At 43.9% G+C, this 25,595-nt stretch overlaps 1 protein-coding gene across 3 annotated transcripts; it reads right to left on the bottom strand.

Moving 5' to 3' along the window:
• Positions 1-1,185: 1,185 nt before the first annotated feature.
• On the bottom strand, positions 1,186-20,337 carry LOC126527097 (uncharacterized). Of its 3 annotated transcripts, XM_055068558.1 has the most exons (9): positions 19,827-20,337; positions 19,341-19,409; positions 18,568-18,783; positions 17,521-17,631; positions 15,584-15,716; positions 10,056-10,290; positions 6,084-6,333; positions 5,432-5,603; positions 1,186-1,333 (listed from the first exon to the last, which is right to left on the bottom strand). In XM_055068558.1, exons 1-6 carry the CDS (start codon positions 20,151-20,153, stop codon positions 10,190-10,192), a joined length of 957 nt encoding a protein of 318 aa, XP_054924533.1. In that variant the 5' UTR covers positions 20,154-20,337; the 3' UTR covers positions 1,186-1,333; positions 5,432-5,603; positions 6,084-6,333; positions 10,056-10,189. The 3 variants fall into 3 exon arrangements, with proteins under 3 accessions (XP_054924533.1, XP_050030779.1, XP_054924534.1); XM_050174822.2 differs by lacking the exon at positions 5,432-5,603; XM_055068559.1 differs by lacking the exons at positions 5,432-5,603; positions 17,521-17,631.
• Between the last annotated feature and the right edge of the window lie 5,258 nt (positions 20,338-25,595).

The following is a 25,595-nucleotide window of genomic DNA, read 5'->3' as shown; positions in this document are numbered from 1 at the left end:
TGGCTGTCGAAATTCTGCAGTGGTACAACAGCTGTACCAATTGCGCCAAACTGTGCTAAGAGCAGTCGTTTGCACTACCCTGCATCAAAACAGCATTTCAGTGGAAAACTGCGTTGAGCCTGCCCCAAAGTGGCCAAACCTTGCAAAAGAGTGAAGCCCTCTGTCCGTCGATGCTTTGCAGCTAGCAAAACTGAAAACAAAACCTACAACATGCTATCATCATCATAGAGGGAAGCAGAGGCCTGTCCTTAGAGTTTTTTACTGTATAGTGGGAAACCTTATGGGCCCTTTGGAGTCATCTGGTTCATCATTCGCACATTTTTCTCTGAAGGTCATACAATTTAGTGCCCCTGTACCGTCTTGCTGGCACTTTATTTCGTTGTTCATCGAATATGCATGATACCGCAGAGTTTGCCGAAGGAGGATATCACATTCTAGGATTAAACGTAATCTTTTCAGATGCTTATGGGTGATGGTGGGGCTTTGCAAAAGAGCTGCTGCGATCAGAATTGCATGCAGTGCATAGTTAAGAATGGTCTTAGCAAATTAGGTCGAATGTGGTACACGGTGAGAGTTGCCACTTCGATGGGTGCCGCTATGTTTGTCGATGCAAAACTTCTGCATTGAGTTTGGGACGCTGCGATATTTCGGTAAAATAATGTCGCCGATGCAAACGCAAAACGCTTTTTGCGTCTTGCGCATGAGCAGTGGTGGTGACGCTATTTCTTTTACCTTTGCGGCCCCTATTTGAAAGCTCCCTCATGCACATGGCATGATAAGAATATGTTCCATGATGTTCAGTGCAGGCGTGCATACCTGATCAGTCTTGCGGTCACCCTTTGCCCACAAGCCATGACTGTTGCACTGTGTTGCATCCCATGTTAATAAACACGTGTTTGTTGACTATCTGTCAGTGGCGCCTTCTCTGCGCCGTGCCAACAAACCAAGGCGTAGCGCCTTTTGTGCATCACGGTGTGAAGTGCCGCATCCTTTTCAGACCCACTTGCAGGTAAGCCTTGCGCAAGCCCATCTTCACAACATATTGACTATATAAATTCAAATTTGCACGGTATATGGTAAGTACACGTGCGTTGGACCCTGCACAAAAACTGCTTATTGCTGCACCAAATCGGCGTTTGCCTGTGCCAGGACCTGCGCTGAAAGGTGAAATGGCTGTTCGACCACTGAATTCTGGCACGCTGTGCCCGTTTAATGGACTGGCCATCTTCGATGCATCATTTCATTTGGCTCAGTGTGGTATTCCATGTATTGTTGCCTGAGACTTACACCAATCAGACGACCTGATGTGCGTGCCTGTGTCCATTTGCCAGTTCTGAAAAACAATAGGGCATTGGCAAGTCAACTTGGTCTCGTTGCACTGTAACCATCAGAGCGGGGCAATACAACATTACAGTGGTGGGGCATAACAAAAAGGCTTCGTGCTAAATGTGCTGCTAAGAAAGAATGACTGCTTGGTTTTTTTGTGTGTCTCTGAGTAATACAACAGTCGTGTGTATTGAAGGGTGCTGCATGCATTTTGACCTGCTGTATTCCTTTAGAGACATTAAAGAAAAACCCTAAATCAGTTTATGATGGAGTATTCTTTCATAACTCTACATACATTAATTTCACAGCAATAGGTTGTATATCAGAAGAGAAAATTAAGGTCACATTTCCTTTTTTTTAAATTTCGCATTGAAGCTCAGTGCTGGTACACCACTGTGACATCACAGATATTAGTGTTTTTCCATAACTGCAATGTTGTAGTCTTTGGGCCTTTAATACAACACAGTCAATCTTTTCCACTAAATCGTTAACCAGGCCCAAGGAGATGTCAAGGAGATGTCAAAATTGATGACGTCATGGCTGGCTGGCGTGGTAACTTCAAAGCGGCGTCGCCAGTTGTCTGTTGTTCTTACGTCTTTAATAGTTTAACAAGCCTCCAAGGCAAGAGTGAACTTTTTAATTGTACAAGGGTAATTTCTAATACCACCAGAATTATTTTTATATTTAGTGTCTCTTTAAACCCGTATTTTATAGGTTGACCAAAAGTGACCTTACTTTCCTTTTAAAAGCTTACTTTAAAATTTCACTCCATTGAAAACCCTTCAAAAGCTTTTTCAACCTATTCGGTTTATGTTTTAAATGTGAAAACCGCATTTTACCCTTCACTATGCCATATATATGCACTTGTCATTGCCATAAACCATAGAGTTTCTCACTATAATAGAAAGAAATCTGGCGCTGCTGTGCCGTGGTATGCATAAGAATGCCAGTATATTGCGACTTCAGATTGGCATTGTTCTCGGAGAGCCAGGACACCTTGAAGACGTGCCTGGCAAGCACCGTTCCATCTGTCACAATGGTTCATTTTCTACTAAAGCAGCACATAAAAAGCTGTTCTAGCTTTATTATTACACAAAGACATGTTTTGTTTAATTATGAGAACTTGTTATTGCGTGTACAATTATGTGATACGTAAAAAGTATCAGCGGGCCGCTAAAGTTGGAGGACAGATGACAAGATTCGCGCTCGCTTTGGAACAGTTTGTCGTCTGTTCTTGCTTTTCTTCACTTGGTTATGCATTGTAGGCGAGTAAAGATCTAATATGCGTGAATAGAAACATTTTATGAAGATTTTACTTTAAGAGCGCGTTATTTGTGTAGCCATATCCATGTTTTAGAGGAAGCCTCTTACAACACCAGCCAACACAAGTCTCACAGACACATATATACCGTCATTCCCATGACGGTGCAGCGCCCCTTAGGAAACTCCCATAGATGGTGGTGCCAGATTTCCCTCTAGGTGTTATAGTGAGAAACTCTATGCTGTAAACGGTACAGGCACCATCGTTCCAAATCTGCCAAAAGGCGCAAAAAGCACTTGATTCCAAAAACATGGTCTTTGAGTGCCTACAGAGTGCTGCCTTTATGTAGGAGAAAACAAAAGACTGCAATAAGTGCACCTTTCCAGTGCTGACGAAATGGCTGCCATCTATGTTGTAAAACATGAAGACGGAATCAATGTGGCAGTCGAGATGCTAAAAATGTCCCGACATCTATGTATTAGGAAAAACAAAAACAAAAGCGAAATAACTATGGATTTTAAATGCTGGCACTGCAGCCATCTAGATAGTAGAAGAAAAGCGAAGTGAACGTGCCGAGTTCGTCCGAATTGCTTTGAAAAAAAAAAAAAAAAAAAGACTATTGCTGTTGACTTGTTGAGCTCGTCCAAAGCACTCTAGGGTTTAATGGGCACTTGGATCTTGGCACACAGATTTCTTTGCATCTTGATCCAGCTCTAATGCGATCAATGCATCTAGGAACTGAAGCATTGAACTTGTGCTCAACAGCACTGTACAGGAGACATAAGCCACCACAGCAAGCGAACAATGGGAAGGAATAGCATAGGAAGACCACATTTACAGTAAAAGCTTCACGCTAATGTAAAAAAAAAAAAAAAAAACTGTCAACAGTATCAAATGTGACAATAGTCTTGCAAATCTTATGAGAGACTTGATGCGAGACTCGACACCAATGTCGTGTTCTTTGCCTAAGTCCTTGTCTGTTTAGCACAGTTACTTTCCAAAACATGAATCACTGCCAACTTGCTCAAGTTCCCCTTCTTTCACCTAGAGTTTTATATAGGGAAGTCTCGAATATTGTTGGTTCACGTTAAATGCTCTCCAGGTGAGGTAGCACAGCATCTTTGCAGCACAATGATAACTACTGTGTACAGCAGAACCCACTTATAACAAGATTCAAGTGCCAAGAAACTTACATTGTTATGACCGATAACTGTTATAATCTGGCTACACAAAAAAAGCAGAGGGGACAAACATTTGAACATTTAATGAGACAGAAAGAAGTACCTTGGAGCCCACTAATAGCATGAGTGGTTTTCAAAATATTCTGATGTAACAATGTAACATATTTGGATGTAACAGCTGCTGCACTGCAAACTTTTGTGTGTGCTCTATGGTAAAATAAACCGCTTACTACAATGTTCTCACGCCACATTATGGGCTATAAAAATTAAATCTGGCTACTGTGAGTCTGTGCCAGAATGAAATGGAATGCTAAATCCAGGGTAAAAGAGAGAGAGAGAGAGAGAGAGAGAGAGAGAGAGAGAAAATGCAAGCAACTTCACCACACACACACACCTTTGTTCAGCACACCCCGCATGGCACGCCTTTGTCGCCCCTCTTCAGCTTCCCTTCCACCCTTCCAATGTCTGCGTGAGGGTGGAAGGGAGATGGGAGAGGGTCATGTGAGGCTGGCAGTGCGAGGCCAGCGATGCGATGTGACAAACGCATCATCTATGAAGACATGTCGTGCGGGATGCACTGCACAGAGGTGGGTGTGGCGAAGTGGCTCACATTATCATTTTTTTTTTGAGGTAATGTGACGAAGGCATGACGTGCAAGGTGCATGGAACAAAGGTGAGCCTAGTAAAGTGGCTAGCACTCTTTAGAGCGCAGCTCTTAGGTGCCCATTCCTGTGCTGAGCGCTGGCCTCGGCGTAACTGGCAGAACGAAGGTAGAGCACAGTGGAGGATGAAAGATGACGATGATGAAGAGAGCACGAGGAGGCAAGTGGAGGAGGAGGATACAACAGAAGCGTAAGGATTAAAGCGGAGGAGAGCATGGCAAAAGGGTGAGGAGGAAAGCAGAGTGCTGCAAAAGACATGCTCCACGGCGGCGACCCGCTACGAGATGGTGCCATAGTAGTGTGCGCCGTCACCCGGTTGCTGATGACATCATTACTAAGGCATGCGGACAGTGCGTCCCCCAACGCCATATATGGAAAGAAAGCACTGGTGTGGGCTTCAGACCCACTGTGCACATGCTGATTCACATGTACTGCTGCCGCTAGAGAAAGCACTTCGTGTGAGCCTTGCGTTCCTATGTTCATGCTTTCTTTTTGAACAATGCGTGACTGAAACGGTGGATGCGCTTCTGCTGTTGCTGCTAAATGAGCTGCCCAAGCAGAGGCGGCACCGCCGAGAGGATTGTGTCAATCAGATTCAAATTCCTTGCTTCAGTATATCACGATTTCAAAAGACCTAACCAGCTGCACTCAAATATTGCATTAGGAAGTACTGTAACCGTTGACAAATTTTATTTTTCAGTCTTTTTTTCCCGCAAGTATTTCGCATTCTTTTTTCCTTTCGGCACCCGCACTCAGTAGTCAGATTTAGTTGTTATAACCGATAATGCAGCATGGAAGCACTGTAGTAAGCAGTTTATTTTACCATAATGTGTGTGTGTGTGTGTGTATGCACACACACAATAGTTACTCGAATCTAGGCCAGCCCAGATTCTAAGCCAACCCCTGAAAGTCCGAAGAACAATAATGCGAGGACAGCGTTCACAAAATGAAAACAGCATTCTGTGAATACGAACGTGCCGAGCTCATTCAGTGTCACTAACTTCCTTATCGCTGTCATCTCCTCGTGGCTGGCGCATGCAAAAAGTGTCTCCTGATGTCCCCTCCAACGACGGACATGTTTCTCATCGATGCCGAAGTCCCACCCGGCTTGAACGTATGGCGATGCCTCTTAGCGCAACCTTTCATAAGAAAGTGGCAGCATGGTGGCATCGCCTGTTTGGTGCCATTACGATAACGGCACAGGAGTGTATTAGAACCATGCCGATACGACACTGGTCAAAATGGTGACGTTGCTCATGTACTTCAGTTGGCTACTGGCGGGATTAGTAGCGGTTGTGATACTGACTCTTCTAGATGGCGCTAGCTATGCATCATATTTATCAGTTTCAATTAAAACCTGGGGCATTTTTTAATATCCTCGAATCTAAGTTGATCCTACACTTTGGCATAAGATTAGTATTTGAAAAAAGAACTATTGGCCTACATTCGAATAAATACAATATACATATATACATATGTACCAGTGCGAGGAGCAGTCTTGATGGTCACAGAGTGCTAATATTGTTCAACTTGCTAAGGCTTGTTTGCCTTGAATAACTGAAGTCTGGTTCAGATGTAAAATGTGGTTGAGTTTGTAGCACATTTGGTTTGATCAAGTCGAGTAGGAATCTCACAACATAAAAAGGTGCAAACCTTGGCGTGCTCATAGCAGCAAGAAGATAGGTGTTCTGGCAGTCAAAAGATCGAGACGACAATGGTAGTCCAGAGAGCAGCAATACAGTGGCTGTGTTGATGTCGCTCTTCAGCTTCATTCTGACTAGAGGCCAACTTGACAACTTGTGGGTGTGTCTGCCAGACTTCAGATTCCAGCTACAATCCATGCTTGAGCCTAACATGGCTTATTGCACCAGAATGTGGAGGTGTACAGGCAATGTAGGTGCAGCTGCAAGAAAGATGCGGAGAACAATGAAAAATCATCACCATCAGCCTATGTTATGTTCACTGCAGGACAAAGCCCTCTCCCAGCGATTTCCAGTTACCCCTGTCTATCATCAGCTGACTCCATTGTCTACAAATTTCCAACTTTCATCACATCACCTAATTCTTTGCAGTCCTCAGATGTGTTTCCCTTCTTTCAGCACCTAGTCTGTTAATGTGATAGACCTCCGGTTATCTGCTCGTCACATAATGTGGCCTGCCCAACTCCATTTCGTACTCTTAATCACAACTAGATTATTAGCTGCACCAATTTGTTTCCTAATCCACGCTGCCGTCTTCTTGTATGCTAACATTACGTATATACTTTTTTGTTCCATTGCTCATTGCATGGTTCTTAGCTTCACTTATACTTCATTTCATACATAGCAGGCAGCCTTACGAACGCTAGAGAGACTTCACCCACTCCTTTTATTTGTGACTCAACATAGTGCATTATATGTGAAAAAGTAAAAAAAAGACAGAAAGGCATCACATAATTCACTTTAACATTAAGTTTCATATTGTGTTATAGCAAAATATGACATATTCATTACATTGAAATCATCATAGCTCTGAGCCTATATGGAGTGAGTCCTGCGAGCAGTGGCCCCAGAGCACTGCTAGTGCTCACGACTAAACCACAGTGCATTGCACATTGGAAGCACAAAGGTGCACAAACAATAAGCGACTTGACCAAACTTTATGTTCAAAAGTTGTATAGTTTCAATTTATAAGGAGAGGAGATGTTCCATGGAAGGCGTGCCACGTCAAGGACTAGTGCACTGCCATACTTGCAGAGTGAGAGTTCTGTGACTGCAATACTTACACACTTCAAACAGAACTAGAATCGCAAGAGGTTTGTAGTGCAGCAAAGAAAAAAAAAAAAATGGGTACAAGTGTAAGAAGACAACACAGAACTTGTTCTTGCTTTTCTTTCCCTTTCTGTGCTCAAATATTTTCCTATTCACGAACTAACAATTTGTCCAAAGAGATACCATATTGAGTTATATCAGTCGAACTAGCGCTCGAATGTTTAAATGATAAGACTTGGCTTCCCAAAGCAACACTTAGAATATTTACGGGCACCATAGTGAAGGATTTCTGACAAATTTAGTCAATTTTAACACACTGGAGTTTCTTAAAGTGCATCTGTGAACAAGGGTGCTTTAGCTTTCCACCCTTGTCGACATACAGCCAATTGCTACTGTGGTCATCAGGTTCAGGCGATCTTGGTTAATCTAAACTGCTCCTATATTCAAGGGGTCATGTCTGGCACACACATACATGTGGTGACTGCAAAATCCAGACAGCAAGACACAAATAGGTATTCACTGCAGAACGGTGGGCAGCAATGCCACCATGAACTTTCCTGTTAAGTGAGATGCCATTTATTCCAAAAGCACCTGCTCCTGCTCGGTGTTGGTTAAATGTCCATCAGTGAGGAAAGAATGGTACGACTTCAAGATTTGCAAGCCTTTTTTTTTGTATTTAAAGCTGCTAAAATACACGAATAACACCGTGCAATCCACAATGTTGCGTTGATGTCAGTGGTGTGACAGTCTGGGTGTCACATTCAAATAGGGAAGCCTACATTTTTCTTGGTTTTATTTTAAAGAAAAAATTTAGATATATGGTTGAATCTACTTATAACAATATTCAAATGCCATGAAAATTGAATTGTTATAACCGGGTTGTATGAAAAAAAGAAAAAAAATCAAAATGGGGGATGGCGTAGCTGTTCCAAGAAAATTAGAATGGCGGTGAGGTCAGTTCTCCTCCCCACCACCTTTCTCCATCCGGCTTCTGGTTGATGTTGACTCGTTTAACTGTTTTAACTCTGCTTCCTGCACGCTACGATCGCGTGTTGTTAACAAGCGGCGGCTGTCGGCGTTCAAGAATGGCACTGCTACAACAACTGCAAAGAGGGATCACAGGCGGCAAGTGACACATGAGCTCCGTCGAGGCATCACTTTGGTGGCCCCACAAGGTGCCTCTAAAAAATGGAGGAAGGTTGCTGCGGCAGCATCTCAGCGAGAAAACCCAATGTCCATCAGCCTTGCATGCTTTATGCGAAGCTTGTTGATATCATTTTCCAAGGCATCCAGGTGCTCCTCGGAAGGTTCCTCGTGAAAACGAAGCGCCGGAGGGAAGGCCTGAATCATCTGCTGGGGCTCCTGTGAGGACAACGTTGAGGCAGCCTGCCCTACTGTGTCATCGCTGCCTTCATCACTGTTGCTATCCGACGCCGAGAGCAAGGGAAGGTCCGCCGGCGTCCTTACGGACTCACAAGCTGCGTGTCATTTATACATGAATGGAACACTCCCTATACAAGCCATTCGAATCCTGGGTCGCTCACTAGAATCGACCCACGGTATCGTCTGGTGCTCCGGGCACGAAGGCCTGCGGGGCAACGAAGAGGTGGACTGCGCAGCTCGAGGTCTCACTAGCCGAGCGGCAGACCACACCGTTCTTCAGCCCCCGATAGACCGACGAGCGACCAACGAGTTATTAACAAATACTACAGGACCAACGTCTTGGAAGAACACAATACACTCCCCCACACAAAGCTCTCAATAAACTCCAGGCAAGGGACTGGCGCCGCCTGCAAACGAACACATGCCCACACTTGTCTCGTCTACACGCAATCTCCCCAGACAGTTTTACATCCGGGACATGTCCCTGATGTAGCAACCACACAGCGACACTCGTGCACATAACACACGAATGTACCGACCGACACACTCATTACGTGGTCTTGGGAGGCGAGACTCTCTGAACTGGACCTGAGAAGCCAACTGGCAACCCTCGACCAAGCCCGGCGAGCCACGATCGCCAGTGGAGCCCTGTCAGAGGGAACCACCCAGGAATAAACCACGCAACGGTTTCTGCAATAATAAAGTTCTTCTTCCTCCTCCTCCGATGCAAGCACGTTCGCAACGATCACCTTATCGGTTAGAAACACTTAGTTTCCAAATCTATAGCCATTCGCTTTCATTTCACTGGCAATGTCGTGCGTTGACGACGATCAGCGGGCAGATCAGCCATCTTCCATTTCGGCAGAGAGTCAAACAAGGCTGAGATACCACGTGGCCAAAAACGATTTCGATGCAACCACCAAAGACAAATGCGAGCGATTTAATCTGTTCGCAGAACTGCGCTGAATGAGGATCCAGTGAGCAATCTTCTGGGAACAGCGCAGTTGGCGCAGTCCATTCATGTTTTGGAGGTTGGCACGGCATAGAGCTATGGGCACAGACCATTCGTGTTTGGAGGGGTGGAAGGGCGATGAGGGAGAGGCATGCAAAGATCGCTGCAAAATGAGCACGTAGTGGCTGTTGGGGCAGAGGGCCATTGTGCAGCAGCTCGAATTTATCTTTTTTTTTTTTTCAACGATTTCGCATTTCACTACCTTCCGGCATGGACACCCAGCAGCCAGACTTCATCGTTATAACCAACAATGTATAACCAACAATAGGGGCATTATAGTAAGCAGGTTACTTCACCATGGAAAACATACAGAGGTTGGTGCAGCAGCTTTTCATTGTTATAACGGATATAATGTTAAATCTGGTATTGTTATAAGTGGGTTCGACTGCATATAATTTTTTTATGAATCTGCTTCTTTCTTTATTTATTTGATTTACTGATCCTCAATAACGTCCCTAGAAGACAGTGAAGCATGCTTACCTGTCATTCAGCACTTGCATCTGTGGAGTAGCCCGAGGTGTGACATCTTAGAGCCTTTATGCTAAAGCCTTTACATCATGTCTTCATCGTGTCATGCTGAGCCTGGTGTTCCCACCCTCTTCAGAGGTACATCGCTATGTTTGAGTTGATGCTGATGTCAACACTAGCATGTCAGGAATATCAGTTTGCAGACCCTCACTCATAACCTCCTTCATAGTCGTATTCACCTGAGCCCCTGCAGCAGAAAAGAATGAAGCGGGATACTGACTGAAATCAAGGAGTCTGAGCAGCAATCACATTTGCCCTTGAAAAATTGTCAAATGGAATTGTATAGTGTCGTCAGTAGTGACTAGACCACAGTGATAAACTATAGTACTTCATACAGTACATACTCATTCTGAACTGCACTATGTTGGAAAGAAGGAACATGCATTTACAGTGGCTGCATTCAGTTCAAGGTCAATGAAAGTGAACATACAGATCTGTTTCATTTTGAAGAAATGCAGAAATAAAATTCTGGGCAGAGATTGTTTTTTTTTTTTTTTTGTTCAAATGATGCACACCTCCCAAGTGTTACTGCAGAGGATTTGATTGGCACTGCAGTGGTGTAAATTATTTAACATTTAGAAATTTTTACAATGCCACTTTTGAATTTTCAATTTATTGCAGTGAAGAATCCCTTGTCCAAGTTGATTGCAAGTATTTGTGACATCAAGGATGTCATACAAGCCACCTAACTGAGATTGCTAAGAAACACATGCCAGTAGTGCAAGTTAGATGACAATGCCGTCTTAGTGGTGCACAAAACCCATAATCGGTTACTATTTTGCACAACATATATACATAATCTTCACTATGACAGGTCTGGCATACTCAGCAAGCTCAAACATTTTTAAGTTAGACCTATCAGATGGAATCTTCATAAACCCGAAAAATTTTAATTTTTTTATTCTTGTGACCACAATAATTCACGTCCACACATTTTCCTGAATGTTTTATGCTTATATTGTCCTTGAAATAAGTAAAGATAAAACAATTTAACGCTTCTAATACATTAAGCACTAAAGTGCTCAGCAGCACATTCTGGCCAATAATAGTAGTCATGCCAGGTTAATATGACCTTCACCGTTATGGCCTGCTAAAATGATAGACAATCCTTAGGGAAACCAAACGTGGCCAGGTTGTACCTACGAGACCTCAGTGCATGGAAGCCTATAGTACATTAACATTTCATTACTATAGACAGTGTTAGCCAGTACAAAACTTATATTCTGCTAAACAAATATTGTGAACCTCACAGAATGGCTTTGAACATGAATGAACAACATGCTGAGTGTTTTATCAAAGTCCCTTAACCCTTTAAGGACAGTAAAGAAATGAAAGGAATTCACCAGTAGGATGGAATTTTATTTTTTTGCGTGCAAATTAATCTGATATAAAGCAAGATCATGCTAAAAATTTGTCAGAAATGCAAATTTTGCTAGGAAAAAGATTTTAGAGCTATAGCTCTACTACTCTAAGTACAAACCGAGAGAAAACGCCTGGTGCTGTAAATCCAACCTTCAGGCTCAACTAAGGTCAAACTGGGACACTGAGCGCTCCGACTGTGCCGAGCAGTGTCTGTGTGTTTTCTGTTAATCCCATCTCCTACGCTATTGAGGGGCAACACCTGCAACACTACTGGCACGCCCATTACGCCAGCCTCTTGAGACGCTTTCAGAGCAACGCTAAACCATGCTATCATTTTCAATGCTTTGCTTTCGGGTAAAGCCGACAATCTTTTTTTTACACTGTAATAAAAGTAGGCTTGATGGCACACAAGCTAGTGTATGCTCCCAACGTCACGTGCAAATGATTGCGACGATCATACAAAGCAAGACCATACAAAAAAAGTTCTGTCAGAAAAGTGAGGTTTAGTAAGAATTTTTTTTTTTTAACACTGTAATGAAGGTGGCCTTAACCGCCCACAAGTGAGTCTGTGCTCCCAAATTCATTATTATATAACAGCCCCTTGCACCATGTGATGTTATTCACAAGCACAAATTAAAGCACACTGGAAGTTCCTGGTAGAAGCACGGGGCAACATTGGAGCTCAAATCATTTTCAGGCTTGAAAAAAAAAAAAAAAAAAGAGTGCTGAACTAGTTGGTCTTGTCATTCGTCTTTTCAGCAGGCTATTGCTTCAAGAGAACTTGAAATAGGTTTTTCGCTTTACAGTGTGAATTATCTTCTCAAAACAGGCTTTCATTTGCCATTATGAAAAATACATTCAGGTGCCTTCATTAGATTCCTGCAAATATTTTACCAGAAGTTAAGGCTAAAGGTAATCCTGGCTGATATCGTAGGATGCCACTCGTAATCTCTGCAAGAGTTTATATATTTCAGGCTTCCCTACAAACCATGTGAATACGGCCACAGGAATGTGGCTGCCGGGCAATTGTGTTGTAAGGCGACTTTATCACATCAGCCTGCCTTGATCCCCTACAATATTCAATGCACAAGAATGAACTGCAAGCCATCCATTTCCCCATGTGCTTGAGGGAGTTCGGATAGCATGGGACTCTCAAGTACCCATCAGTGAAACAGTACTGTCCAAGTTTTAGTGCCAACACTTTACTCCCTTTCATACATAGCAGGCAACACTATGAAGGTGAGAGAGACTTCTCTAACAGCTTGCATTCGCGACGAAAATAGTGTGCCACATACGGAACAAGGGAGAGGGAATATAGAGGAAAGGCACAGGGGTCGCCCTGGGCTAGTATGCTCTGGCCTGCTGCTTTGCACATGGGGAGGAGGAAAGGGGATTGAGTGATGAAAGATGATATTGAGGACAGCAGGAGAGAATGCATGTGTAGAATAACCACGTAACACATTGGTTTCCTTAACATCTCAAGTTTAGTTTGGTGCTGTTTAAACAGTCCAGAACAGGCCTTGTAGCTGTTGTTGATAATGTGTAGTCACACACAGCGGACAAAATATACTTTCAGACAATGTTTGCCTGCCAATGCCTACTAGCGTAGAAGCCAGCATCTTCTACTGTGACGCGTAGAGAGGGCAGTTGCAAAACAGACACTTTGCAGTGATCACAGTTCGGGCTGTCTGTGCGACCAATAAAGATATGTGTAGTGTCGAGCGAAGGGGATGCCCAGGTGGATTTAATAAGCATACTTGCTGGGCTTCGCTTGAGTTTGGCCGGGAGGCAAAAAGGCCTGCCAGAGTTTATTTCCCACAGGCACGTGTACCAGTGGTCCAGTTGAGCCCAGTAATCTAATGTGTAATCTCACATGAGCAAAGTCAACAAATAGTTTATATCCCTTTGCAAGTATGGTATCTCTGCATTGACTGCTTTAGAAACAGCGGCTCTTGCCTCTGCATTAGCTAGCTCATTGCCAGCCAAGACAGATTCCAGATACCCGCTGGAAGGTAATAGAGCAACCATTCCACTGCACGAGATCGAGTAACTGTACAATGTCTAATGCTAACACATAACACAGTGGCTTCTCGTTGAGCAAGACTTAATGGCTTGCAGTGTTGATTTTGAATCGGAAAGTATTGCCCATGTACATGTACGTACATACACGGTGTCAGGCAGGAGACAAAGTGGACAGCTTTACACATCACAACAAGAAAACACATGAAACAAAGATAAAGGCATTAATCATATGTAATTTGATGTAGCATTAAGTGTTACACTTGTATATTGCAAAATTTGATTTAATTATGACATAAAAGGTGACAAATTTGAACAAATGAAGTGACACATTTATGCGACCACTGGCCACAGCACACCCAGAGCCCTCATGCTTCAAACATAGTGCATCCCATACTGGAAGCACAAAGATGGCCAAATAAAGCGTGATTTGATGTAATATTACATCCACAAGTTGTAGTTTTCAACTATCAAGTAGTTATTCCACAGAAGGTGTTGCAGGTCGAAAACAACAGTGTTTGTGCAAGTGTTTGTGTAAAATGCACAAACACTTCCATGACCACACTAGTAGAATAGCTTTCACAGTGTAGCCTGCTAAACAAACAGAAGAAACAAATGTTAAGTGCAGATGCCACAATGGCGCTTTGTCTGCTCAGAGTTCAGGAGAGTTCAGGGAAGCACAGTGGCCTGAACAATAACATCCCACTTGCATGACTTACAGAACACAAGAAACAAAAAGTAAGCTAGGGTTAGTGGGCTCTCAAGCCCCTGTTATGAAGAATTGCTAATGAGGAAGAAGCTGTTTGAGACCAAAGTGAGCTTGTTTGGTATCAGACGATTCAACGCGTTCTCTAGAAATGTAGATTATTGCGAGGCCTTCTATCACGCCTCTGGTAAGCGGCGAGTGAAGTGCTTGAGAGTGTACCGTGGCTTTGTTTAATGTCCCCTGACAGCAGAAGAATGCTTCTGAGGATGCCAAGATTTCATTGAACCAAAACATACTGCATTCACTGCCACAAGCAAAAGCACAAATCAATTGCTCGCAATCTTTTCACAAGCTTTAATTGTGTTAGTTAAAGTTCTTCTTATGATAATAACAATAATAGCTTAGCAGCAACAACAACAACAACAACAACAACAACAACAAGTTTTCACCATGAACCAAAGTTTCTACATTAATAATGTGTGGCTGTATACTGTCCTACTGGGCAGCACAAGCAACATAAAGTTAGTACTGAAACTCAAAAGGAAAGCTCCCAAAGCAACCTTGCATGGGTCTGACAACCGCATGGCTGCCGCCATATTACACTGATTTGAAGCTTGTTAGCTGATCAGACGCCTGTCCTGCATAAGCTAAAATTAAGATGAATAACAGTACACAAAATACTAATTTTATAAGGAGTTGGAACAATAAAGTTTCCCAATATTTAACACAGCTGCATTTGTCCTGTACAGTTTGGGTATAGTCGAGTTTTCAGTAATGGTCAACAGAAATTGCAGATGAGATGCGATTCAGATGAGACTCGCAATCATGAGCCTTAGCAAGTCGGTGGCACGATCTAATTAAGATGCCTCCCAACACACCCTCTTAAGCATACCAATTCTGAATAACCATGGGATTCTTCCAAAAAATATATGGAATGAACTTTACATGATGTCAGTAGGTATATGTATTATTTGCAGATGCTTTTTTTTTGCATTATATTTAGAGTACTTTTAGCCTTACATAAGATTAATTTTAGCCATTATCAGTATAATTTCACTGTCCACAATGAGAACTGCACTACGGCGGTGCTATTGCACTAGTAACTTTAAAAGCGAATAGCTTTCTTTGACTCTTTTGACCATTTTCATTGTTGGTGGGTGATGATTGGTGGTTGGATTTCGAAAGAAAGTGTTTGTCTGCTCTCTCTCTTGCTTGCTCTCTGGCTATTTCTCTCTCTCACTCATTTGTTCAGACTATTTGCTTACATCGAAAATCATTATAGATTGTTTCCTCATAATTTTTTCCACAGAGCTTTTCCTGTAGAGTAAGCTATCACTAATCCTATGATGAGTAAAACATGTTCGAGCAAGATCCCTAATGTAAGCGGACTCACCAATGCTCTTTCCACGGATGCAAACCTGCACCATTTTGTTGTGTCCGATACCGCGATGACACATTTTGCTTGTTTTGCTCGCGTTCAGTTGAGGGTGTTCTTGCGTCTTTCTTCTGGAGTCAGCATCAAAGGCCTACGATCAATTAACAGATGTAACAAAGAGCTTGAGTTTTCCGCAAACAGAACTCGAGGTAAAAAAAAAAAAAACATACACTGCATTCACCGCCACGAGCAAAAGCACAAATCAATTGCTCACAATCTTTTCACCAACTTTCACTGTGCTGGTTAAGTTTCCTATTAAGATAATAATAATAATACCTTAATAAAGGCTAGCATGGTATCACATGACTAGTATGGTGCACTGCCAGAATTTGTTTTGGACAGAACGCTGTGCATGTGCTCAGCCTCACTAACAGCCATGTGCAGCCATGGCCGCCCTAGGAGAGGCACGCCAACCTCGTCAACGTGCACCGCCTCTTCTTTCCCCCCTCGTGCACGCGTGATTGCGTTACCACAAACTTGCTCCCCTCCTCCTTTCTTGCACGGGAAAACGGCACTCATTCTTTGTCGCGCAACACATGATTTGAGAGCTTTGTTTGCAAGCAGCCGCTTGTAGTTCAACCATTTGATTACCTGTATCCATGGAAGTTTCCATGTATTGTATTGGTATTCCTTTCCTTCGTGCCGTCAGTGAAATTTTGTTATATTGAAATCATTCAATATATTACATCCTTCAATATAATGAAGTGCATAAACACACTTCACTATACTGAGGTTTAACTGTATTGTGATGTTTAGTTACTACAGTCAAGCGCCTGTACAACGAAATGGTCGGGATCTCCAAAAACCTTTGTTATACAGGCAACGTCGTTGTAAAGGCTGTGCATTATACCACTCAGAATAGAGAAGGCTAAGCCTGTACATTTGAAAACCTTTATCTAACATAAATTCAAGAGAGACTTAGTGCAATAAATTGCAAGTTTCTTCAGCCACAATTCGTCTGACAGAATATGCGATTGTGGCCAAGCTTATTGCATTGAGGTTCACAGCATGCTCAGTGGAGAAATGCATGAGCTATGCAGAGTAAAGCAGTGGATCATCGAATGCTGCTATTGCCTCCCTTTCCATTATAATTCATGGTTCTTTAAAAGAATCTTCATCACTGTTGCCTTTGCAGACATTTGCATCCTTTCTAACCTAGATGGCTTTGAATACGTCATCGGTAGTCAGTTACGATTACAAGCAGCGTACGAGTTGAGCGATTCCTGAAGCAGTGCAGCAGGACTACTTGCGACATCAGGATGCTCGTCAAGCATGTAGCTAGTGCTGCCGTTAGCGCTAGTGCGGAGCGCACCTCAGTGACGTCTGCCTAGAGCAGTGGTGGAACCGCTATGTGGTGTTTGTTGTAAAGCCACAAATAAGCCGCCAGGGACACCAAATTCCTTCGTTGTACAGGTAAATTTATTGGCGGTCTTTGATGTAAAGGCATTCACAATACATACATATCAAACACAGTTCATTTCGCTGTAAAAGCATTCGTTGTAAAGGCATTCGACTGTATAAATCCATCAAAAGCCTTTTTCTTTGTTTTCTGACTTTACGCTATGCCTCAATCTTTAGTTACTTCACACCAGTGCCGCCCTTTCCTTTCTTTCATCGTGGACGCTTTGACAAGCTTATTAATCATGTCAAAGCTTTATTGCTAAAGGATGACACAAGGAGAGGCTTCAGACAAACACAATCAGGCTTAATCTTTACATATTTAGCTGACTAAGTAAATACTTGATTAAGAATTTTGCTATGTCACCGAGCAAAATAACGATAACGAGAAATCATAACCAGTCACTGGAGTAAATGCTATGTATTCGGCCACTGCGACCCACTGTGCTGCTGTTGCTCACATTAAACAAATGATGTGCAGAAGGTTTAAAGCTTACCGATGTCTTTCCATTTGGTGAACACCAGTTGTATGCCTTGGTAACTCCTTTATCTTTCAACCACAATGACGACGGCTGGCCTTTTGCAAGGTTGACGTCTAGTGACAAGACCTGCACGATAAGCCAGTGCTATCCAAACTGCGGGTCCTGACCTTTACGGGATTATTACAGATTTCATGGGGATACTAGGGAGCCTCAGCAACGAAGGAAGAATGATATTGATACAACCATGCCCGAGAACTGCCGCTTTTCATCACAAGGTTCAAATTAGCAGCTGCCAAGACATTTCAGTTTTCGTGGCTAACAGCAAGGTGTGTATGTAAAGGTTCTGAAAAATTGCACAGTATCTAAAAAAGCTTTTCCATGCACATAAGGATGCTTTTGACTGCGCCTTCTAATAAGCTGGTTTCAAGCTATGCTGGTTTTCTCAAACCACACTGACCATGAAATGAGATTTCAGCCTCAAGTTTGCACATAATTCGTCATGCAATGCAATTGTCGAAATCATTGTGGAACTATGAAAAGAAGCAAGGGGAAGGTTTTAAATGCAGTAATATTCAGTATGCACAACTGGGAACTCACATTCGGCATGCCTTGATTTAAAATTCCAGAAAGCGAAATCTAGTCAACAAGACTAATGGATGTGTTCCCTCACATACTGATCTAAGTTTACCAGCAAAACACTATTTGTTCAACCTCTGTTATGAGTGACTGGTTCCAAATGGTCTAAAACTAAACAAAATCTGGTACTTACACAGACTGCAAAGTCACTGTGTACGACTTACCCTTGTATTCAGAAATGCATGCCAACTTTAAGCCCCTTGCCTGACTTGGTGTAAATGATGCCAGGCATGAACGTGGCAAAGGCGTCGCATTTCCTTCAGCACATTCAGAGCAGAAGTCTTTTAGATCAACTCAAGCATGGGCTTCAAGTTAAGATGCAGTTCTGAATATGAGGATTAGTGTGACTTCAGAAGTGGCAGGTCTCAGACCCTGATCAGCATTAACAAGTTGAGCAAAGTGGTGATACAAGGAGTAATTACCAACCGGTAAGCTAAGCTCCATGTGTCTTGGTGACACTGCCACTGTGTTTCTGACATTCCTGGTGAAGTTCTCATGCAGGGAGGACCTTGTGCATTCACTTGAATCTGCAGGCATTGCTTCATTTGGTGGTACCCAGCTGCCTGCCCTGATGAGTTCATCCATTTGCAACCACGATGACGAAGGCTGGCCCTCAACAACATTTACTACCAGTGGCAGTACCTGTAAAATGGGCCAGCACTTCTCAGTTTGTGGTCTGCAACTTTGGGGGGAGGGGGAGAGGTTCACGGCAGACACGAAGTGGTTCGGGGAGTGAAAAAGACAATACAAGATAACTTCTTCACACCATTCTAGGTCAAATTTCCAGTATCACAATAATGCTTGTGGAGGCGGTCTTTTGAAGAGGGTAGATTCATATACAGATGCATACAACAGTTACGATGCATGGCACAGGGTCAACATAAAATTTCCACTGTGCACTTTTATGCCACCAACTTTCTCAAAACGTACTGGACTTTTGTAAGCAGGCTTTTCACAAAGGTAGACTTTGGCTAAGTTGATTTCGCTTGATCACATTGACCATGAGTACTCCAGAGTCAAGTTTGTGCAGATGAACTTCAAATGAAAATTTCACAACACTAGGAAAATGTTCTTGAAGTCGTGCGGGAAGTCATGTTTTATTTAGGGAACGTGACTCTTATGACCTTGTGCAGGCGTGATTGTTATCATCACTGTGATCACTGCAAATGCTCAAAAAAGTTTCTCACAAGTATACTTACGTTCGCATCTCCTTCCATGCGCACGATGCAGCCGTCATCACCAAAGGTGCTTGAGCCGGCGCTGTTTGCCTATAGAAAACAGGAGGTCAGGTGTCATTATAATGCATTAATATTTACAACTTTAGGCCTCAAGAACAGCTGCAAGTACATCAATGGAACCTATGTTTAGGGCCATGAAGTCAAAGATGACAAAAGGTAGTCCGAAAAGCAATAACAACAAATTCGAAGTCATCTGAAGCAGCCTGCACGGTATGCAAATGCTACAAGGTAATCGTTCAAGCAAGGCACCTAAGCTGAGTGCCGCAAATGATTGACTCATATGCCCTGATATTTGTCCTCGCCCGTAGCCATTGTAGTAAGAACCGCGGCACCTAGCTCCATAGTCCGTACGTTTCGTTTCATAAAGCTTAAGTGCCATGTGTTTGTGAATGTATCGGCGCTGTTATGCCATAGGTCTATAATTGAATATAAAACATGCCCACTCACCGTGTCAACACTTACGATCTCCTGCTGTAACAAGGCTAGCTCTTGGCGTGTGACAGGCGCGATCGCTGGAACAGCCGTACGGGAAAGCGCCGGTCTTTGGTGGCAACCCAGTGACACTCTCAGGGAGGGATCATAGACGTAATCACAAGGAGAGAAGTGCCGCGAGCACACCATTAACTTAGGCGGCGCTCGTCCCTCGCGATTTCGCATGGGTACAGCAGCAAGCCATTCGGAACGTCTCGGTTCATCCCGCGGCACTACATGATAGGACACTGCAGAGTTGCCTGAACCGTTCGGACAACCCAAAACGTCGCAAGACCGGGGCATTCCGCTCAGATGTTTGCGGTAGGATGCGGCGTGACAGGCAATTTACAACCACGCCAAATCTATGGAAGGAATACCACGGAACGCATATATAAACTGGGAATATCTTCCAGACCGCAAATGATCACATCATAGTTCGCATGTGGTTCGCATTTACAAACTAAACATACCGTCGGCCATGCCGTACGCCGCCGTACCGCTTCCGATGGGCGCGCCCTCATTAAATGGTGGTGTGAAATAATAACTGAAAATAATATTTACGCTACATAAAATGTTAAATGTAAATGAAAAATTTCGAGGCTCTAGCTACTGCTCCAGGTTACCTCGCAAATTTATTGTTTTCAGTTCGTTAGTTGCTGCTTATCAGCTCGAGTCAATCGGTTGCAGACGACGGCTTTCCAAGCGCAATCCCCAATGACGAGCAACGAGATCTCGAAGGCGCCTAACTTGCTTTATGTGGGTATTGCAGTAGTGCAAATAAACAATGTGACAGTGTACTGGAGTGCGGGGTGCCCGGAGTCGCTCACGTGTTGGTTTCCCAGTCTTGGACGGTAGGTAAGGTGCCTCAATCATGCCGCTGAACTAACTTGCTTGAATCTACAGTTGCCCCCCACTCGACGTCGCCTGCACTATCTGCAAGGAAAAAGCGCTGAAGCATAGGCGGAAAGTTTTCATTTTTCTAGGGGGGCGGGGGAGGCTTGGGCCTCACCAGCTTTCCGGCCCCGCTCCAACATGTGTGTGTGTATATATATATATATATATATATATATATATATATATATATATATACCTTTAATAACATTTACACTTGAAGAAACTTCGTGTGACTTCGAAGAATTTTTCACTGAGGTGACAGCCTTATATGACTACGTAGAATATCTCCTCATACTAGGAGACAGTTATATTTCACAGCCACAGTCCCCTCGCACTACCAAGAGACTGGCGTCGTGCAAATACACGTCAATCAAAAAAGCTATGTAACGCCTTGTAAAAATTTAAATACACGACGATACCATCGCAAAATCTTTTCCTGACGAAAGGTCAGTTGAGAAGATAAGATATACCATATATAAAGATTACGCAATATAGAACAATTTATGAACAAAACTTATGACTGGGATTATTAGCACAAGGCGATGTGACTTCATAAGGTAATATATTAATTACTTGTCAAAGCATTCCTCAGGCCATTGGTTTCATTTATTTCCCGACGGCCGAATAAATCATTATAGAGTAATAAATTATCAGGCGCACAAATAAACAACCATATTAACAAATAAATAAATACGACACAGCGATATTTCGAAAGCGTGAAAGGACACGAGAGCAAGTAGGAACAGCCTGGATTGCGCTTACTGAGCACCATATGACGAACAAAAAATTCACCGACAATTACGATACTCCCTACGCAAAATTTGAGCGCCGCTCTATATGTGTTTTCAACTCGCGATATATTGGCTGGCGCGGACAATCTGTCTCGTGCGGCACGTTTCAAATGGAGCGAACTGCGGCGCGACTGCCTCAGTATAGTCTGTAAATCGCGAGAGGCAGCGCGTGGGTCACTGCTTGGTCGGCTGCTGGTCGGCGCGTGGTCGTGGCTGCTGGCGCACGTGGCGAGTAGTCGGCTGCTGTGAATCGCGTGGGCGCGATTCACAGCAGCCGCCGCCGAAATACGTCCCAGACGGCGCGCGCTACTCTGGCGCCATCTGGTAGCCACCGTGGCCACACTACGTTTTTCTTCTCACGCTATCGCCAGCACCCTCCTCTGCTTTCCGCCTCATGGTTCCGCAGCACCCTCCTTTCCGCTTTCCTCCTCATATCTTTCATTCCCTGCTGTGCTTCGCGTTCGCTTTCATCTTTCATCTTTCGCTGTGCTCATTCGCTCGGTTACGCCGACGCTCGCCGCAGGAACGGGCGCCGAAGAGCTGGGGTCTGAAATTAGTAAGTGCCCAGCATAGACTATGTCACTACCTGCCCTAAGTAGATATATTCCCTTACCGCTTCCAGTGCCTCGCTACGTATCGTAAACTGCTGCTCTCTTCCAAGACTGTTAAACATTACTTTAGTTTTCTGCAGATTAATTTTAGACCCACCCTTATGCTTTGCTACTCCAGGTCAGTGAGCATGCATTGCAGTTGGTCCCCTGAGTTAACTAAGCAAGGCAATATCATCAGCGAATCGCAAGTTACTAAGGTAGACTCCATTAACTCTCATTCCCAATTCTTCCCAATCCAGGTCTCTGAATACCTCCTGTAAACACACTGTGAATAGCATTGGAGAGATCGTATCTCCCTGCCTGACGCCTTTCATTATTGGGATTTTGTTGCTTTCTTTATGGAGGATTACGGTGGCTGTGGAGCCGCTATAGATATCTTTCAGTATTTTTACATGCGGCTCGTCTACGCCCTGATTCCGTAATGCCCCCATGACTGCTGAGGTTTCGACAGAATCAAACGCTTTCTCGTAATCAATGAAAGCTATATATAAGGGTTGGTTATATTTCGCACATTTCTCTATCACCTGATTGACAGTGTGAATATGGTCTATTGTTGAGTAGCCTTTACGGAATCCTGCCTGGTCCTTCGGTTGACGGAAGTCTAAGGTTTTCCTGATTCTATTTGCGATTACCCTAGTAAATATTTTGTAGGCAATGGACAGTAAGCTGATCGGTCTATAATTTTACAAGTCTTTGGCGTCTCCTTTCTTATGGATTAGGATAATGTTAGCGTTCTTCCAAGATTCCGGTACGCTCGAAGTCATGAGGCATTGCGTATACAGAGTGGCCAGTTTTTCTAGAACAATCTGCCCGCCATCCTTCAACAAATCTGCTGTTACCTGATTCTCCCCAGCTGCCTTCCCCCTTCGCATAGCTCCCAAGGCTTTCTTTACTTCTTCCGGCGTTACCTGTGGAATTTCAAATTCCTCTAGACTATTCTCTCTTTCATTATCGTCGTGGGTGCCACTGGTACTGTATAAATCTCTATAGAACTCCTCAGCCACTTGAACGATCTCATCTATATTAGTAATGATAGTGCCGGCTTTGTCTCTTAACGCATACATCTGATTCTTGCCTATTCCTAGTTTCTTCTTCACTGCTTTTAGGCTTCCTCCGTTCCTGAGAGCATGTTCAATTCTATGCATATGCAGTTGGCAAATCAGTTCTGTGAAATTCCGCAAGCTGGAGGGAGTATCTTGAAAGGGAAAAGTTGTCATCCACCCGAATGCTGCACCAAACTGCAAAGGAAACCCATTCAGAAACCTCTCAGAAAGAATCCTTCGCAGTTGAAGGAAAATTCGTCCTCGTCCGGGATATGGTCCCAGACCAGAGGACAAGTTTTCCCTTTCATGACTATGCAGTTTTACAAATAATGCAACCAAACGTCTCTGTGTAGCCAAACGGTAATAATCTTCCTTCGTGTAATGGATTATACTTCGCTGTCACTAATACTGCTTCGCCTTTCTGGCGAAACTGCAGCCTCTCTTTTAAGGTGAGTCCCAGTATAAGCGCTGCTGCGCATGATTGCTAGAAGACTCCTCCGAAGGGGTCATTGAAGTCTGCAGGTTTTTTCCAGGACGGAACAAAGCACGCAAAGCAATTAGAAGCGAGGTGAAAATACAGCAACATATTCATTCTCTATTAGCAGCGGCGAGAATCTTGAGTGGCGCCCTCTCGCGAGTGACGTCACGGCCAGGATGCCGCTCGCTGCGGCTCGCTCGGCTGACGCGCGCGCTCGTTCCCTTCGTGTATGCTTGGGGTATGGGTGGCTCGAGCCGCAGTTATTGAAGGGTATGTTGGCTCCTTCCTGCTGCCATGCCTGAAGCACAGTTTATTCTCCAAAAGTGTGTGAGTCGAGACAATTTGCGGCTTGGATATCGCAAGCGATGTAGCGTTGAAGGAGTCTACTGGTTTTGCAATGCATATGTGCGCCGTGTCTGTCCATAACTTTTGCGTAAAAGAAATTTATGAAAATTCAACACACGAAGTTGTGTGTGATGCTCCACTAAACACTTAACATTCCGTTAGTATTTAGCTATGAGAGACATTGCATTTTACATGGAAGAAAAATCTTAGTAATTGGCGTCAGCATGTTATCTGTGTTAGAAGGACACTGCCCAGCGAAACTGTCATCATGATTCTTATAACTCTGGTGAGTTATAGTCAAATATGGCCATTTATTAATGCGTAAAAGAAAGAGTTAGGCGCGCATTTCTTATGAAAAAGTTTGCTGCTATTTTCACCGCTCTCTGGAACAGGCCTCCAGAAAACAAATTGCTCGTGGCTGCTAACACTACGGCGCGTCATGTAGAGTATTTACATAGTTGATTCACAAATACCATAGTAGAAATCACCTGAGAGAAAGGTTTCGTGGTCAAATCCCTGCCACGGCAGCCGCATTTCGACGGGGGCGAAATGCAAAAACATCTGTGTACTTAGATTTAGGTCAACCTTAAAGCAAAGCAACACACCGGACTCTGTGGACAGGCGTTCTGTCCTGTTGTCCTTTCTTGTGTGCTGTATGTTGTTTTTTGGCGCCTTAAGAATAGGTATAATGAATAAGCAGTCTCATTGACTCCGACATCTACTGAGACGTTGTAACCGGACAGATAACTGGACTATCGCCCAGGTTACGGCAGTGGAAACACTTTTTGGGTGGACTGTCCAGGGGGATGCTCCACGACTTTTCCAGGGGTTCCGCTGTACAAACCACATCACTCTTCCATGCTGTTGGAGAGCCTGCAGTAAACGACGCCTTACTAGACGTGGACATCTCTTCCATGTGGCACCTCGACGCCCTTTGGGTGCAAGATAATCCTGAAGGTAGAAATGATGCCCACATGGCTATGGAGGAGTTCGATCGCCGCGTTTAGAAGGAAGGAGTACGCTGCGAGGTTCTCCTTACTCGGGAGAGGGGTCTTGACGCCGGCCACAACTTCGCCCTTGCTAGGCAGAAGATCTTGATGCAACTCCAACGCTTCAAGGAACAACCATATCTTCTCGCTCATTAAGACTAGACGATCCAGACTCATTTTGACTGATGTCACGCCGAACGAGTTCCCGACCAAGGCACGCCCTTCAAGCCGAACACGTACTACATGCTCACTCAGTTGCGGCCAGATGACGAACGAGTCAGGCGTCCGGGTCTAATACCTGTCGTTGCTTTGCTACACCTGGTGCTGGAAGTCGCGTAATCGCATGCTGCGGAGGCGCGTTGAAGCGAGACGCCTCAGAAGCCTGCGCTACCCTTTGTTAGCGCTCTTCATCTCGCCAGCGTTGCGGCAACGAGCGTTTGCGGTAATCGAGTGAGATCTGTTCATGCGCCCGCGTGACACCATGATTGGTAATGAAATTAGTAAGCGAATGTCTTTTCACTTTATGTGGTAAACGAAGGTACAAACTTTATTTCGTGTAGTCGACTAATGCTTTGCGATCACGATCAATTCTGG

This window comes from Dermacentor andersoni, chromosome 9, assembly GCF_023375885.2.
Source record: "Dermacentor andersoni chromosome 9, qqDerAnde1_hic_scaffold, whole genome shotgun sequence".
Lineage (NCBI taxonomy): Eukaryota > Metazoa > Arthropoda > Arachnida > Ixodida > Ixodidae > Dermacentor > Dermacentor andersoni.
The sequence above is the reverse complement of the archived record's forward strand: the minus strand, read 5'-3'. Positions and strand labels throughout refer to the sequence as shown.